The 12,870-nt window shown below is 49.2% G+C and overlaps 7 protein-coding genes across 7 annotated transcripts; 4 read left to right on the forward strand and 3 right to left on the reverse strand.

Moving 5' to 3' along the window:
- Nucleotides 1–139: 139 nt before the first annotated feature.
- On the reverse strand, nt 140–1,572 carry K444DRAFT_580609 (ClpP/crotonase). The gene is made up of 2 exons (XM_024877709.1): nt 1,051–1,572; nt 140–974 (listed from the first exon to the last, which is right to left on the reverse strand). Exons 1-2 carry the CDS (start codon nt 1,391–1,393, stop codon nt 481–483), a joined length of 837 nt encoding a protein of 278 aa, XP_024742887.1. The 5' UTR covers nt 1,394–1,572; the 3' UTR covers nt 140–480.
- A 1,634-nt stretch (nt 1,573–3,206) lies between these two features.
- K444DRAFT_518541 (uncharacterized protein) lies at nt 3,207–6,131 on the forward strand (the record flags this gene model as incomplete). Its single annotated transcript, XM_024873874.1, has 3 exons — nt 3,207–3,488; nt 3,627–4,559; nt 4,665–6,131. 3 exons carry the CDS (start codon nt 3,207–3,209, stop codon nt 6,129–6,131), a joined length of 2,682 nt encoding a protein of 893 aa, XP_024742888.1.
- Nucleotides 6,132–6,534: 403 nt separating this feature from the next.
- K444DRAFT_517556 (uncharacterized protein) lies at nt 6,535–7,236 on the reverse strand (the record flags this gene model as incomplete). Its single annotated transcript, XM_024873784.1, has 2 exons — nt 6,535–7,095; nt 7,153–7,236. 2 exons carry the CDS (start codon nt 7,234–7,236, stop codon nt 6,535–6,537), a joined length of 645 nt encoding a protein of 214 aa, XP_024742889.1.
- Nucleotides 7,237–7,316: 80 nt separating this feature from the next.
- Nucleotides 7,317–7,648, forward strand: K444DRAFT_518019 (uncharacterized protein; the record flags this gene model as incomplete). The annotated part of the gene is made up of 2 exons (XM_024873826.1): nt 7,317–7,522; nt 7,582–7,648. The coding sequence occupies 2 exons, from the start codon at nt 7,317–7,319 to the stop codon at nt 7,646–7,648; spliced, it is 273 nt and encodes a 90-aa protein (XP_024742890.1).
- Nucleotides 7,649–8,021: 373 nt separating this feature from the next.
- On the reverse strand, nt 8,022–8,974 carry K444DRAFT_486982 (uncharacterized protein; the record flags this gene model as incomplete). The annotated part of the gene is made up of 2 exons (XM_024873132.1): nt 8,022–8,653; nt 8,701–8,974. Coding segments are annotated over 2 exons (906 nt in total), but the record flags the coding sequence as incomplete, so codon positions are not given.
- A 324-nt stretch (nt 8,975–9,298) lies between these two features.
- K444DRAFT_517912 (cytochrome-c oxidase, subunit VIIa) lies at nt 9,299–9,762 on the forward strand (the record flags this gene model as incomplete). Its single annotated transcript, XM_024873818.1, has 4 exons — nt 9,299–9,322; nt 9,413–9,455; nt 9,584–9,614; nt 9,675–9,762. 4 exons carry the CDS (start codon nt 9,299–9,301, stop codon nt 9,760–9,762), a joined length of 186 nt encoding a protein of 61 aa, XP_024742892.1.
- Nucleotides 9,763–10,750: 988 nt separating this feature from the next.
- K444DRAFT_607406 (putative guanine nucleotide-binding protein subunit beta-like protein) lies at nt 10,751–12,190 on the forward strand. The gene is made up of 3 exons (XM_024879167.1): nt 10,751–11,003; nt 11,066–11,383; nt 11,586–12,190. The coding sequence occupies exons 1-3, from the start codon at nt 10,797–10,799 to the stop codon at nt 12,009–12,011; spliced, it is 951 nt and encodes a 316-aa protein (XP_024742893.1). The 5' UTR covers nt 10,751–10,796; the 3' UTR covers nt 12,012–12,190.
- Nucleotides 12,191–12,870: the final 680 nt, after the last annotated feature.

Here is a 12,870-nt window from a genome sequence, read left to right on the forward strand (position 1 = left end):
GATCTCGTCGAATGGGAGCTGTCTTGCTGGCGGGGGAGATGTTCCGTCGTGCGCCGTTTGACGCCTTTGGGGTTGATGTCATACTCCGGGTGTTTCTCATCCTCAATTTTCACCAAGTCCTCCACATCACTTTACGTGAGAAGCCGCCAGACAATGAAATACCTTTTGGTGGACCCTCTGGGTTACCCAAAGAAGTAACCCGAATGTCGTGAAGTTGAAATCACATGAGTGAGGCCCTCAGATCCCCCCCTGAATTAACGGTCACCGAAAGTCTCACTGTCGCGTGGGCTTCGGGCCAAATTAGAGGATATATCAAATTACTCAGAGGTATGGCTATTGACTTCGACAAGCCTCAAGAGTACATTTTCTTACCCACCATGTCATGATGTGGATAACATTGTCTCAGAGGAACCGGCGTTAGCTCGACGTATGGACTGCAGGGCTGCACGCCAGCCGAGTTGGTGGAAACGGGTATCTTCATTAGAGCTTCTCAAATCTAGGTTTCGTCTTCCTTAGCCCAGACAGCATAGCTCTCTCAACGTCGCTGGTCTGTATTGCCGCCGAGTTCCAGACACCAGTGTATCTCAAACTGTCCGCAACGGTGTGATCCCTTGCGTGGTTCAACAACTCTTTCGTCCCTTGCACTGCAATCGGACTCTTGGTCGCCAGCAACTCTGCCATCTCCAGCGCTGCCTGTAATGCCTTCTCTTTTGTCTCTAACACCCGACTGACATATCCTACTTGATATGCTTCTTGTGCTCCGAAGACTCGAGCTGAGAGAGAGACCTCCTTGACCCAGGAGAAATTTCCCACGGCCTTGGGCAGGCGGGTAAGTGTTCCAATATCTGCAGCTAGCCCAATGTCGACTTCTTTGACAGCAAATTTGGTGTCTGCACTGCAGATACGAATATCGGCGCAGGTTGATATATCCATACCCAGACCAAGGGTAAAGCCATGCATTACGCATATCACAGCTAGAAGATAGAAATTAACCAATGATGATTTCTCGACGCCGCAATGGAGATAAAAGACCGAAAGGGGGAAACGTACGTTTCTCGCACTTCTCCACGCTACTTATACAATTTTGAAACTCCTCCACATGCCTCTTGATCCCCACCGCTTTTCTGGCCACATCCTCTGTTTTGCCTTCCTGCTGTTGTAATATCCCTGCTTGACTTGCAGCTTGCACGTCTAGACCTGCTGTGAAAGCTCTATCCCCTGCCCCGGATAAAATTATAGCTCGAATTTCGGGATCGTGTGATAGGGTGTCAAAGACGGTCTTAAATTCTAACCACATTGCTTCAAAGAATGAATTGAGTTTTGAAGGGCGGTTGATCTGTACGTGGGCGACGTAAGGTAGCGGTCTATCGACAAGGAAATATTGGTACGGCATCGTGGGGAGATGGAATCGGGAAGGGAAGGAGAGTTGGCGGGCTGGTTAGGGTTCCGGTTGCTTCTGGGGACGATGGTAAGGGATGGATAGATTAGAATGATTCGAATAATTGTGAGACCTCGTTGCTTGTTCCAAGTTAGATAGTAAGGATTGTACGTTTTCTCACGATCGGGGTCGTCTTGTTAGGAATACTCATCAAGGTCGGCAGTAAGCAAGCTCGGGCAGGAGGCTGAGGTTGTGCCTCGGCTGCGCTCGTGAAGGGCAATAGAGCTAAAGCGGCACTCTTTTTCAATGTCCCAAGTCAAGTTGGACATCTCAAACAATTCTTCCCAGGTGTATACTTGCATTATGGTACATTCAAAAATTCTTCACTTTGTATGTCTGGGAAGCGTTACTGTATTGAAACCCTATCCCAGATAACGTTCTAGCTTTGACTGAACTTCAGAAGATCTTGAAAACTGGTGCCGCTTTTTTCATCTTTCACGAGCTGAGATAGGGGTAACGGGGAAGTCTATTCCTTTCATGAACTCATCTTGGATGTGATGCAATGCGTAAGTTGGTTTCTACTTCGGTTGGGCTTCCATCGGTCCTTCAGGGCAAGCAGATGGTCAATGTAATTTTAGAAGCGACTTGTTTCTCCCCGTCCCCCCTGCACTATGCATCAACCACGCTCCGAGAAATAAGCAATTCATCCTTCCTTCTGCATAAATTCTCATTTGTGCTCTTGAATCGAGCCTCAGTGGAGACTAATTTTAGGCCCTTTATATTTACTTCTTCCATCTCCTCAACCCATGAACACGTTGCATTGCTGTTCAAGTGCTGGCATATTGCAAGGATTGAACAGCCAATGCAGTCAATTCTGTCAGAGCCTCGATTATTGGCATGCTGAGTGAAAGTGCTCCATACCAGCTCGAAAGTCAGAAGTCATGGCATGTGCACTTTTACATTGTACTTGCACGGAAAGCACATCCATAAGGCTGAATTTTGCGGGAGGACTGAGATCGACCCCTCGCCAAGCGCCTATTTTCTCTCGTGGCTTCTTGGCTTGCAGCGGGCGCGACAGGGCGTTTATTGCAGAGCACCAGCACTGCAGGAATCACTTCACCCTGGTCCGTTCGTTCGTTCTTTCAGAACGCAACGCAGGAGCTAATGCTTTGTCACGCAGGGTGACCTTGCAGAACGGGGAATGAACGCTGTTCAGAATGCTGTTCAAGACGCTGTTCAAGCAGCGAGGGGCTCTAAAGAGGAGCTCCAAACCCACACCGGCTCCTCAAATGGTGGTGCTGGTGCTGGTGCTGGGGGCCTGTGGGGTGATCGCTGCAGCCTCTCAACGGCCGGAATGTGCCGAAACGCCGCAGCCAATCACCGCTGCTGAGATGCCGGTGATTCCTGCGATCGTCGTTTTGTCGTTCTGCTGTGCCCCCCGAAGCGCATCTGTGCGCTCTGCCGTGGCCAATCCTCACTGAAAGCAGGAGTGCTCGCCGACTTGTCCTCCGTACCTCTGACTTTGAGCGAGCGATTATGGTCTCGCGGCATGAGAATGGTTATTGGACGCGTTGACTGATTGCCCGAGAATGAGCATATCCCATGTCTTATGTCCTATGTCCTATGTCTCACTGACCCTCCGCCAACATCTGCCTGCCAGCTTTATCCTGCGATGACCGAATCGATGCAAATTTTCTCAGAGCAATACCAATAAATGCAAGTTCGAACTCTCTTTCGTACAATTAGACCTTACGCCTTTGCGCTCCCTTGTGTTGATGGTCGCGTTTCTGGTTGCAATCGCTGATGTATGTCTTGCAGTGTGCGCGAGATGATTGAAATCGACGAACATAGCCTGCCGTTTGTGCGAACCGGCCAAGCGCTGCTCATGCTTGATCTGCAAAATGATTTTATTGAGAGTAGTGCTGTGCTGCCCGTACGAAATCCCCCAGGCTTCATCGACAACATAGTCAAACTACTCCCCGAGTTCCGAGCTTGCGGGCCCGTAATATCAATCCGCAGCATCTTCGAAGCCTCTCGGCCGTTCAACGAGCCTCAAGGCGAGAGCGAGAGCGTTATTACCAACGACGAGCTGCCCCCCATCACAAGAGATGTCGGCTCTAAGTCGCGGGCGAGACTCTTGAAAAAGCTCACGGAACAAAATGGCAAGAAGTCCCAATCGAGAACCACGGATTTCAGCACAGCGGCACTAGCGGTGGACAATGGTCCTGAAATGGAAGAAGATGACGAGGATGACGATTCAGAGGAGGAAGATAACTCAGTACCGGAGACCTTCTTGACGGTGGGGCCAGGATTACAACAGAATGTCGTCTTGCCTGCCTCGCCTGGGACGAACTTCGCTGAATCCATAGTGATGGCAGCCGATGTCAAGAAGGACTTATTTGGTCAGAAAACATACTACTCGGCGTTTAAAGATGGAAGTCTTGTCCAGACTTTACGGGCGAAATTCGTGACGGAAATCTACATCTGCGGAGCTCTGACCAACATCAGCATCTTCGCGACTGCGATGGACGCTGCGCGGCATGGCTATGCGATCACAATTGTTGAAGACTGTGTTGGTTACAGAAGCAAAGCGCGGCACAACGAAGCTTTACGGCGACTGCAAGAGTTCGCTGGCTGCGAATTGATGACCAGTAAGGAACTCATCGAAGGCCTACGAGAAAAGGCGAGAATGAGACAGGCACCTGCTCGGCACCCAAGGCCGCAACGACCACAAGGAAAGAATGCTGGACTTGAAAATTTGATGGCTAGCCTGAGTCTTAAATCCGCAGAGACGAATTCTACTGGGTCGTCAGCAAAAGTGGCTGATAGGGGCGATGCCGGTGCTGCATTACCAGTTGATGATACAACCGAGCCACCTGATGTTGAATTTCCAAAAAAAGCAACGGACGTCGACGGCAAGAAGAGAGAAAGAGTTAAGTCGAAAGTAAAGTCGCGACGACGGCCTTCAAAATCATTGCCGAAAGAAATTGGTGTTCCTGGAGAGTCATCTCATTCATCGCAGGAGAAATCTCCCCCAAGTCCAACATCTGCTACCCTCAGCGCTGCATCGCAGGCGCTCGAGAAATTGCCAACGTCTTTTTCAACAGAGACCCAGCCATCGACTTCTCTTAGCGTTGAAGGCTCAAAGCATAAAGAAGATAGCCCCAAATCATCTCATCTCGTTGTGGATCCTGAGCTCAAGTCGACTGAAAATGGAGCGACTGCCAAAGATGCCAAAGATTCCAAATCTGTTAAACCGCTGTCAGCGTTGAAAGCAGAGATGGAGCCGGCTTCGAATGCAGACGGCCTTTTCTCTCTGTGTGAAGGTGACACCTCAATCATCCATAACCTTCTGGACGATGAATCAGAGAAGGGTATTTTCGAAAAGCTTCGAGACGAAGTACGATGGCAGAAGATGTCTCATCAGGGTGGAGATGTCCCAAGATTAGTAGTTGTTCAGGGTGAGGTTGAGGAAGATGGAAGTATACCCATCTATCGGCATCCAGCAGACGAATCACCTCCCCTACTACCATTTTCACCCACGGTGTCACTCATTCGGGCACAAGTCGAGAAAAAACTTGGGCATCCAGTTAATCATGTACTGATCCAGTACTACCGTGATGGGACCGATTACATCTCGGAACATAGCGACAAGACGTTGGACATTGTTCCAAAGACTTTCATCGCAAATGTCAGCCTGGGTGCCCAGAGAACCATGGTGTTCAGGACGAAGAAGCCTCACAAGACAGACGACACCGTTAACATTGCTCCTGCTAAACCCCGCGAAGCTGTCAAAGCCCCTCTTCCACACAATTCGTTGTGCAGGATGGGCTTGGTGACGAATATGCGCTGGCTGCACAGTATTCGCCAGGATAAACGCCCAACACAGGAGAAAAAGCCTGAAGAGCTGGTCTACGGAGGTGGCCGAATCTCATTGACGTTCAGATTGATAGGAACGTTCCTCGATAAGGACCACCAGAAAATCTGGGGTCAAGGTGCTGTGGCCAAAACCAAGGAAGAAGCAAGGAGAGTCATCAATGGGAAAACTGAAGAAGCGGAGAGGATGATTTACGCATTTGGCACAGAGAATCAATCTTCTGAATTCGGCTGGAAAGCGACCTACGGTGAAGGTTTTGATGTTCTTCACATGTCGAGCAGTCCGAAATTGTTCCTATCTGGCGATTTCGTTGCGGATCTGAGAGTCAAGCTGATGTTGGCGGAATATGGCATTGCGTGGACCGAGGGCAAAGTTTCGCCTTCCTTCAACGGGAAGGGTAGGAGTCCTTCTAAAGATGTTCCAGAACTTCCCGAGGCCTTCCCTGTCAAGTTCGTTGACAGTGATTTGAGCAAGTCTACTATCGTTGGAGATCTAGCCATCTTACTCTACCTCGATGCAGTATACGGACCCATGGCGAACAAAAAAATTAAGTCGCCGCAGGAGCTTGCAAAGCAGTATACTCGCATGTACCAGAGCGGTGATCTCCTGAAGTTGTGGAAAACAGAGCCTTTCAGCGCGAAGCCATTTCAACGCGAATTGGAGATGTGGGAAACCTTTGCAAAGGAAGAGTCAAAATTCATCGCTGGACCTTCGATATCTCTGGCCGATTACGCCATATTACCTGTCTTGCTCAAAGTTCAGAATGAATGGGACAAATTTACAGGATTCGATAATTTGGCTGATTATTGTTGCATGTTGAGGCACATAGACTTTGTCGCTAAGGTTCTTGGTCCAATGGAAGCAGAGAGTACTTGATTTAAACCTAAGGGATTGGGCGAATTGGAGACCAAATGGGATCAAGTGTTTGAGACGAAAGGAATTGAAGGGCAACAGGACGAACAATGAGGCATGATACTGTCTTAGATGATAGGGTGTTTCATGGGTGAAAACGGACATCCAGATTTTCTTGCCTCTTTTGGGACATGGCGATGGCGATAGGAACAAGGAAAGGATTTACGGTACTAAATGAAATAAAAGTCACAATTGTCAAGTACCTGGGCTTATACATTGTACTTGTTCATAGTAATTGATCCTGACGGCCATCATATTTAACTGGCAAAGCTCTTGGCAGGGCCAAGATCTCGTCATCATTCCAGAGGATCTTTTCATACATTGTGCCAGCTCGCCCTAGCAACATCATTTCAGGATATCAATCTCCCTACCCCCATCTAAACTCTTCCATCTCACAAAACCCCCTCCACCCCTTCCCATCCACAACCTCCTGCCTCCTCTCCCTCTCCCCCCAAGCCTCCTCAACACTAATCCCCTCCCCAAACGCACCCACCGTTACCCTCTCAACACCAAGCCACCCCCTCCATCCAACCATAACATCCCCTCCCACTCCACCAAGCACAAAAGTACCCATCCATTCCCGTCCTTTACTACCATGTTTCCCCCAGAGCATATAGTTCTCTAACCCTTGTAACGTTACCTTCAACCTCTCCTTCGAGCACCTGAACACATGAACATGCCCCAAATCCCCCATCGACAACCCCATCCCCATCAAATGACTTGGCGAGAACCGTCCATCGAGATCAAGCACTGCCACAGTCCCCTCTAAATCTCTCACCAGATGACTTATCATGGAATAGATCAAAGGGAAGCCGCGCCCGGTGATGGATAGGTTGCCGCCATGTTGCTTCCAGAGGTCATCGAGGACTGGGATGCCGGTTCGCGAGGGACGGACGTGGTTTGAGTGTGTACGGAGGTCTTTGAGGAGCTGTTGAAAAGAGGGTTAGTTTCGGGGTCTTATCGATAAGGAATGTTTAAGACGCACGTCTTCCAAGCTCCCTTCTTCTGCCGCTACTTCCCTTAGCAGTCTTGCTCCGAGGACTTCCGTAGAGTTGATCTGTAGTGCCATCCTGCCAGCCTTCGTTCCTTTGGTATTGAGCTTGCTCTACCTGGGGTGAGCATAAGCGTCAGAGAGGAGGAGCGATCAACATGGCACCATTCGTCGAGACGTGGCCGGCGCGCGAGCTAGAATTCCGCTCACAGGTCTCGCTGAAAGGGAATAAGAGGAAGGGATTCGATGGCGATTTGAAGGGGTGCGAGTTGTTGGAGATGCTGCAGTATAAGTGTGAGGTTGAGAAGCCGGTAACGAGGGAGAGTGTGACCCGGTGCTGGCCTATTGAGAGGATGTTTAGACGGTGAGTTGCTTGCTAATTGGGGTTTGGAGATGAGTGATGGCTGATTTGGGTGTGTTTAGGTGTGTGGATCAGAATGGGGGTTTTATGGTTGAGACAACGGCTTGGGAAGGGAAGAAGGGTGGTTGAGGGTGGAGGACGGAGTTTTGGAGGATGTTGATGCTTTACGTTCATGAACTTGTGGATCAAATGGGCCTCCTAGAAACGCAATCAGGGCCAAAACCATTTGGTACATACACGCGTCACGAGAACGTTGGAACAACTCGACAGAGATGATGATTCATGTCGATCTGCCTTATGCTGCGAAGGAGGCCATTGATATAGGCTATGGGTGTTTATTCTTACAGTTCTGCTCGCACCCAGTCACCGCTGTGTGCATGAGCTGTTCCAGAAAATGCAAATGCCGTCTCTGAGCGAGACTTCCCAAACTCCACGCTCAAATGCTCAAGTACCCAAACCGAATTCCATTATGTCTGCATCATATCTCGAGTACCGGAGGAGGCTTTCTCTTCGCAGGAGCTCCCTTTCTGAAGAACGGTGAATTGGCGTTGACAATCATGCTCTGATCACGTTCCTGGCTAGCCCCTTCACCTGCCAATGACTGTTTAGTGAACACGAGGTCGTCCATCGCTTTCTCCCAAACCTCATGCCTCTCTTTGCTTTTCGGGTCCTTGCTTGCTATCTTCTTGACATCTTTCTCCTTCCCTACTTTGCTCACTCTCGTCAACCGCCGCAACGCTTCTTCACCTTGCCTAGCAGCTTTCGCAGCTTCCTCTCGGATCTTTCTCGGATTCGTCTCCCGGACGGACTGCTTATCAGTCCATTTGTACGTATGTTGACCTGGAAATGAGGGGAACTTTTTTGGTATGTACTGTTTGTCGTTCTTATCTTTCTCTCCACTGAGTTCAGACCCTAATAAAATACCAGCTGAAGATGTCGGTAACTTTTCCACTGGTAGAGCCTCGAGTTGAATGAGCAATTTGGAGCGAGGAATTGGCGGGTTCAGATGTGGCTCTATGGAGGCGATAGGTAGATCGAACTCTTCAAGGGCGTATTTGAAGTCGAGGGGCGTTGGGAGTGATCGTCTTGCATTGAGCATTGAAGAAGTCACTTTGGAAAGGAAGTGCGCCGCGTCTGCCTGAGTGAGCTTGTACAACTTTAAAGGTAAGATCAAAACTGACATGTCTCAACTTCCGCGCACATTGCCTCCAAAGACTCCGGCGTAGCTGCTGTGAATCCCACATGCTCAAGAGTGAGCGCAACTGAGCGCAACAGAAGCTGATGCGGATCGTCATCGAACATGCGTCTCTGGCTGGGGATCGGACTCGTATCCTCTTCTGGCGGTGGCGTATTAGGTAGAGTCTCCTCGAATCTTCTCCTCTTCATCCCGGGCTCGTCTATGCTGTCATCGTCGCTGTGCGAAGGAGTGGAACGCTTTAACGACATCGGAGCCATGGTGAGAAAGCCCCAGCGGCGACTGAAGTAGTCGATCGTTGAAACATTCAAAGCAGTATCAAGGACAGTCGCATGGCGATGGAAACCATACGTTTGTCGAGTTGTCAAGTTGAGGTTGATTCACTGTTGCAAGTAATTTATATCTCCAGCTCGATATTCGCAGCCTCGACAGTGCAGTAGATCGCGGTTTTTGGTGATCCGTGCACGGTCACGTGCCTTAGCTCGGTTCGATATCATGCGATTTCGACCTCCTTCACTGTTCTGTCCCCAACGACCAAGAACCACAACTGAGAGCTTCCGCACAGAGTTCACAAATCAAACGCAATGGCAATCAGACCAATTACTGGAGTAAGTATTCACAACCCCAGACGGACTTGCTCGGGCAGCTCCATTCGCGATCTTCAAGCTTCGGGAAACATGGGCTGACTTCTCTTCCAGATGCTCCGACGGGGCCTCGTCCTTGACCTCAGCGTTGCCGGCGGTAAGTGATATCAAACTCGGAATAATATATCGTGCGGGAAGGAACCTGCGGATATGGGGTTTCGTGCCAATTGGAAAGGGAGGATAGCTTGGGATGGTTCTCAAAAGACTGATCCGTTTACAACATAGGCCTCGGAATGTCATTCGGATACCTCTTCTGGTAGGCTATAAGATTCTGATTATTCTCAATGGCAAGACGGATTTCATTGACAATCTGTAGGTACGGATACCACGTACCCGCAGTCAACAAACGGGATCGATACTACAGCAAATTGGAGGACCAGAGAGCGGCAAACGCGGCAGCATAGAGAGGTCCAGAGCATTATAGATGGTCTGAGCAGTCGGAATGGGAGGTTGTGGAACTGGCGGATGTCGATTGGGTTGATGCGTGGACGAAGGAGGTGAAGTTGTACATTACCAACATGGACGGAGCTTTGGCAATGCGTACACGTTTCCGATTCTTCGAGTTGCACCTTGGACATTCAGACCTTTGTCGTGTGCTTTACGAAACCGAATGTTTCTCTACTCGAATGTCATGCAACCTCATGTTGAAAAGCTGGTATGATGTTTGTATCAAGCCGATCTGGATGAAGAGCCTAGAAGTGTCTGGCCTTCACATTTCGTTAATTGTATCAGCCGATTTACTTCCGGTAAGATCGTCTTTAATTTTGGACAGTACAGAGGAGTTCGAGGATATTGGGCAGCTTTGAGGCTGAAGGTCCATGGTAAAGGTCTTGGCTGCCTGGGTGAAAATGAATCCGAAAAGAGTCAACATGAGTGTCTTGAGGCTTAAATATATATATATCAAGCAACAGGCGCCGCTACAGGGTATGTATAGTTAAGACGTTAGAATTTTATGAAGCAGGTTTCTTGGGTAGTAACGGCTCTCGACTTCAATTTCGCGGAACTGATTGATGAATGGAAGAGAATGGACTCAATTGACATGACTCAAAGTTACTGAAGATCCAAATTATCACCGGCTCTCGAATTTATCTCTGCCTCACTATCAAACGTCTGGGATCCCTTTCCAGCGCAATCCCCTCTTTGGCGATCACGTGACATTTTTGGTCTTTCCAAGTCTGGCATTTGCCGCTGCGATTGCGTCTATTGGGACTTATTTCTTTTCAAAGCTTACTTTAAAATATTGAACACTTTGCATGCAAGAATGTTGATTTTCAAAAGTTTTTTTCCATCGGCCATGCCAGGAGGCCACATTTTGCGCTAAGGTTAGCGGGGCTTAGGGTGTCGCTTAGAGATCCCGCCCACAGAGATTATTTCTACGATATTTTGTCCAAACTCGACGTCGCAAATCGATTGAGCAACGCCCAAACGATCCTGCAAGATGACCGAACAACTCATTCTCAAGGGCACCCTTGAGGGCCACTCGGGATGGGTCACCTCCCTCGCGACCTCACTCGAAAACCCCAACATGCTACTGTCCGGTTCTCGCGATAAGTCGCTGATCATCTGGAACTTGACCCGCGATGAGAGCTCCTACGGTTACCCCAAACGATCTCTTCACGGTCACTCGCACATTGTGTCTGACTGCGTATGTTATTCTACTGGGCCAATGAGTTTCTGCTGTGAGCATAAACGCTAAGACTGATCTAGGTTATCTCCTCCGACGGTGCCTATGCTCTCTCTGCTTCTTGGGACAAGACTCTCCGCCTTTGGGAGCTTTCCACCGGTACCACCACCAGACGCTTTGTTGGCCACACCAACGATGTTCTGTCCGTTTCCTTCTCTGCCGACAACAGACAAATTGTCTCCGGGTCCCGCGATCGAACAATCAAGCTCTGGAACACTCTTGGTGACTGCAAGTTCACTATCACCGAGAAGGGCCACGCCGACTGGGTTTCTTGTGTACGATTCAGTCCAAACCCTCAAAACCCGGTCATTGTCAGCTGTGGATGGGACAAGCTTGTTAAGGTGAGCAATTCGACATTGTGCAAGTCAGAATTGGGCGAACGGGCTTCTATATGATGCTACGCAATCTACAAAGTATTTGCTACTTCAGAGCCTGGGAGACCAGGCCATGAGACAAACCAACACCAATGCACTGAAATTGAGTTTCGCTCGCCTAGAATTTTGAAGCAGTTTCGTACAAGAATTGTGCTGACAGCTTGGATAGGTCTGGGAGCTCTCTTCCTGCCGGTTGCAAACAGACCACATCGGACATACTGGCTACATCAACACCGTTACTATCTCCCCAGACGGATCTCTCTGCGCCTCAGGTGGCAAAGACGGAACCACCATGCTCTGGGATTTGAACGAGTCGAAGCACCTGTACTCCTTGAACGCTGGTGATGAGATCCACGCCCTCGTATTCTCGCCCAACCGATACTGGCTCTGTGCTGCCACCTCCAGCAGTATCATCATCTTTGATTTAGAGAAGAAGAGCAAGGTCGACGAGTTGAAGCCGGAATTCCAGGCAGTTGGAAAGAAGAGCAGAGAGCCAGAGTGCGTTAGCTTGGCGTGGAGCGCGGATGGTCAAACTTTATTCGCTGGTTACACTGACAACATCATTCGGGCTTGGGGTGTTATGTCAAGAGCGTAAGGAGTTTGATTGCATAAGGGTTATCATGGTCGGGAAGACTTTGCGGGCTTTGCGATCTCTTGTTGGTTGACAAGTTGTACTCCAGAGCATGGCATTAACCGGAGCTCAATGAAAAATTAGAAATTCATCAACAACAAGTGCCGTAATAGAGCAAATGTTGCCAATAGATTGCTACTTGGCTTGAAGTTTAGCCTTCAACACAACCTCTTGGCAAGTGCCAAGGGCTTGCTCTACGTGTCAGGTGCAAGAAAACAGGGTATTTATGACCTGTTCTCATAGCCTCAACCCAAAGTTAGAGGTCCACTTGGCAGATCAATTGCTACACAATAAGCGGGTATTGCGCGCTACAAGTGTCCGCTAAACTGTCGATAGACGCGATGATCTCATACGCCCTGCTATCAAGACTTCAGCCTCTTGGAATAGACTGGGCCTACGACCGGCCGTCAGGCAACAAGTAACTAGACTCATAACTTCTGACATATCCTCACAATGTCGTTTCTGCAATTTCTCCTACCTTAATAGATAAAGCCCTCAGTTCACCACTGATCTTGCAGAATATCGAAGAGTTGACTTCCACTGGATCGCCGAGGATAAAAAGACTCACCAAGCACAATAGCTGTTAATCTGGCTCGAGCACCAGCCATTGCTTACCTGCGACCTACCAGAATTCCAATTGGACCTCACAGGCGACGTGCATCCTGTGCCTATTTTGTCGTTGCGGCCACCGAGAGCAAAATCCCGGTCTAACAAATCGCAGTCAGAGGATTTCTCTGGATGTCGTGTCCCTTTCAGAGGCGTAGCAACGATATCTCGTTCAAGATATAGCTCCTTCCAACTGTTTTACGGGATAGTGAATAGA

The sequence above is a fragment of the Hyaloscypha bicolor genome (genome assembly GCF_002865645.1).
Source record: "Hyaloscypha bicolor E unplaced genomic scaffold K444scaffold_15, whole genome shotgun sequence".
Lineage (NCBI taxonomy): Eukaryota > Fungi > Ascomycota > Leotiomycetes > Helotiales > Hyaloscyphaceae > Hyaloscypha > Hyaloscypha bicolor.

What these genes read in the sequence shown, in the direction of transcription:
- K444DRAFT_607406 (XM_024879167.1), top strand. Translation starts at nt 10,797, where the DNA reads ATGACCGAACAACTCATTCTCAAGGGCACCCTTGAGGGCCACTCGGGA. An exon ending in CGCACATTGTGTCTGACTGC is followed by an intron (nt 11,004 to 11,065) that starts GTATGTTATTCT and finishes AGACTGATCTAG; the next exon opens with GTTATCTCCTCCGACGGTGC. An exon ending in GATGGGACAAGCTTGTTAAG is followed by an intron (nt 11,384 to 11,585) that starts GTGAGCAATTCG and finishes CAGCTTGGATAG; the next exon opens with GTCTGGGAGCTCTCTTCCTG.
- K444DRAFT_580609 (XM_024877709.1), bottom strand. Translation starts at nt 1,393, where the DNA reads ATGCCGTACCAATATTTCCTTGTCGATAGACCGCTACCTTACGTCGCC. An exon ending in CGTGGAGAAGTGCGAGAAAC is followed by an intron (nt 975 to 1,050) that starts GTACGTTTCCCC and finishes TCTATCTTCTAG; the next exon opens with CTGTGATATGCGTAATGCAT.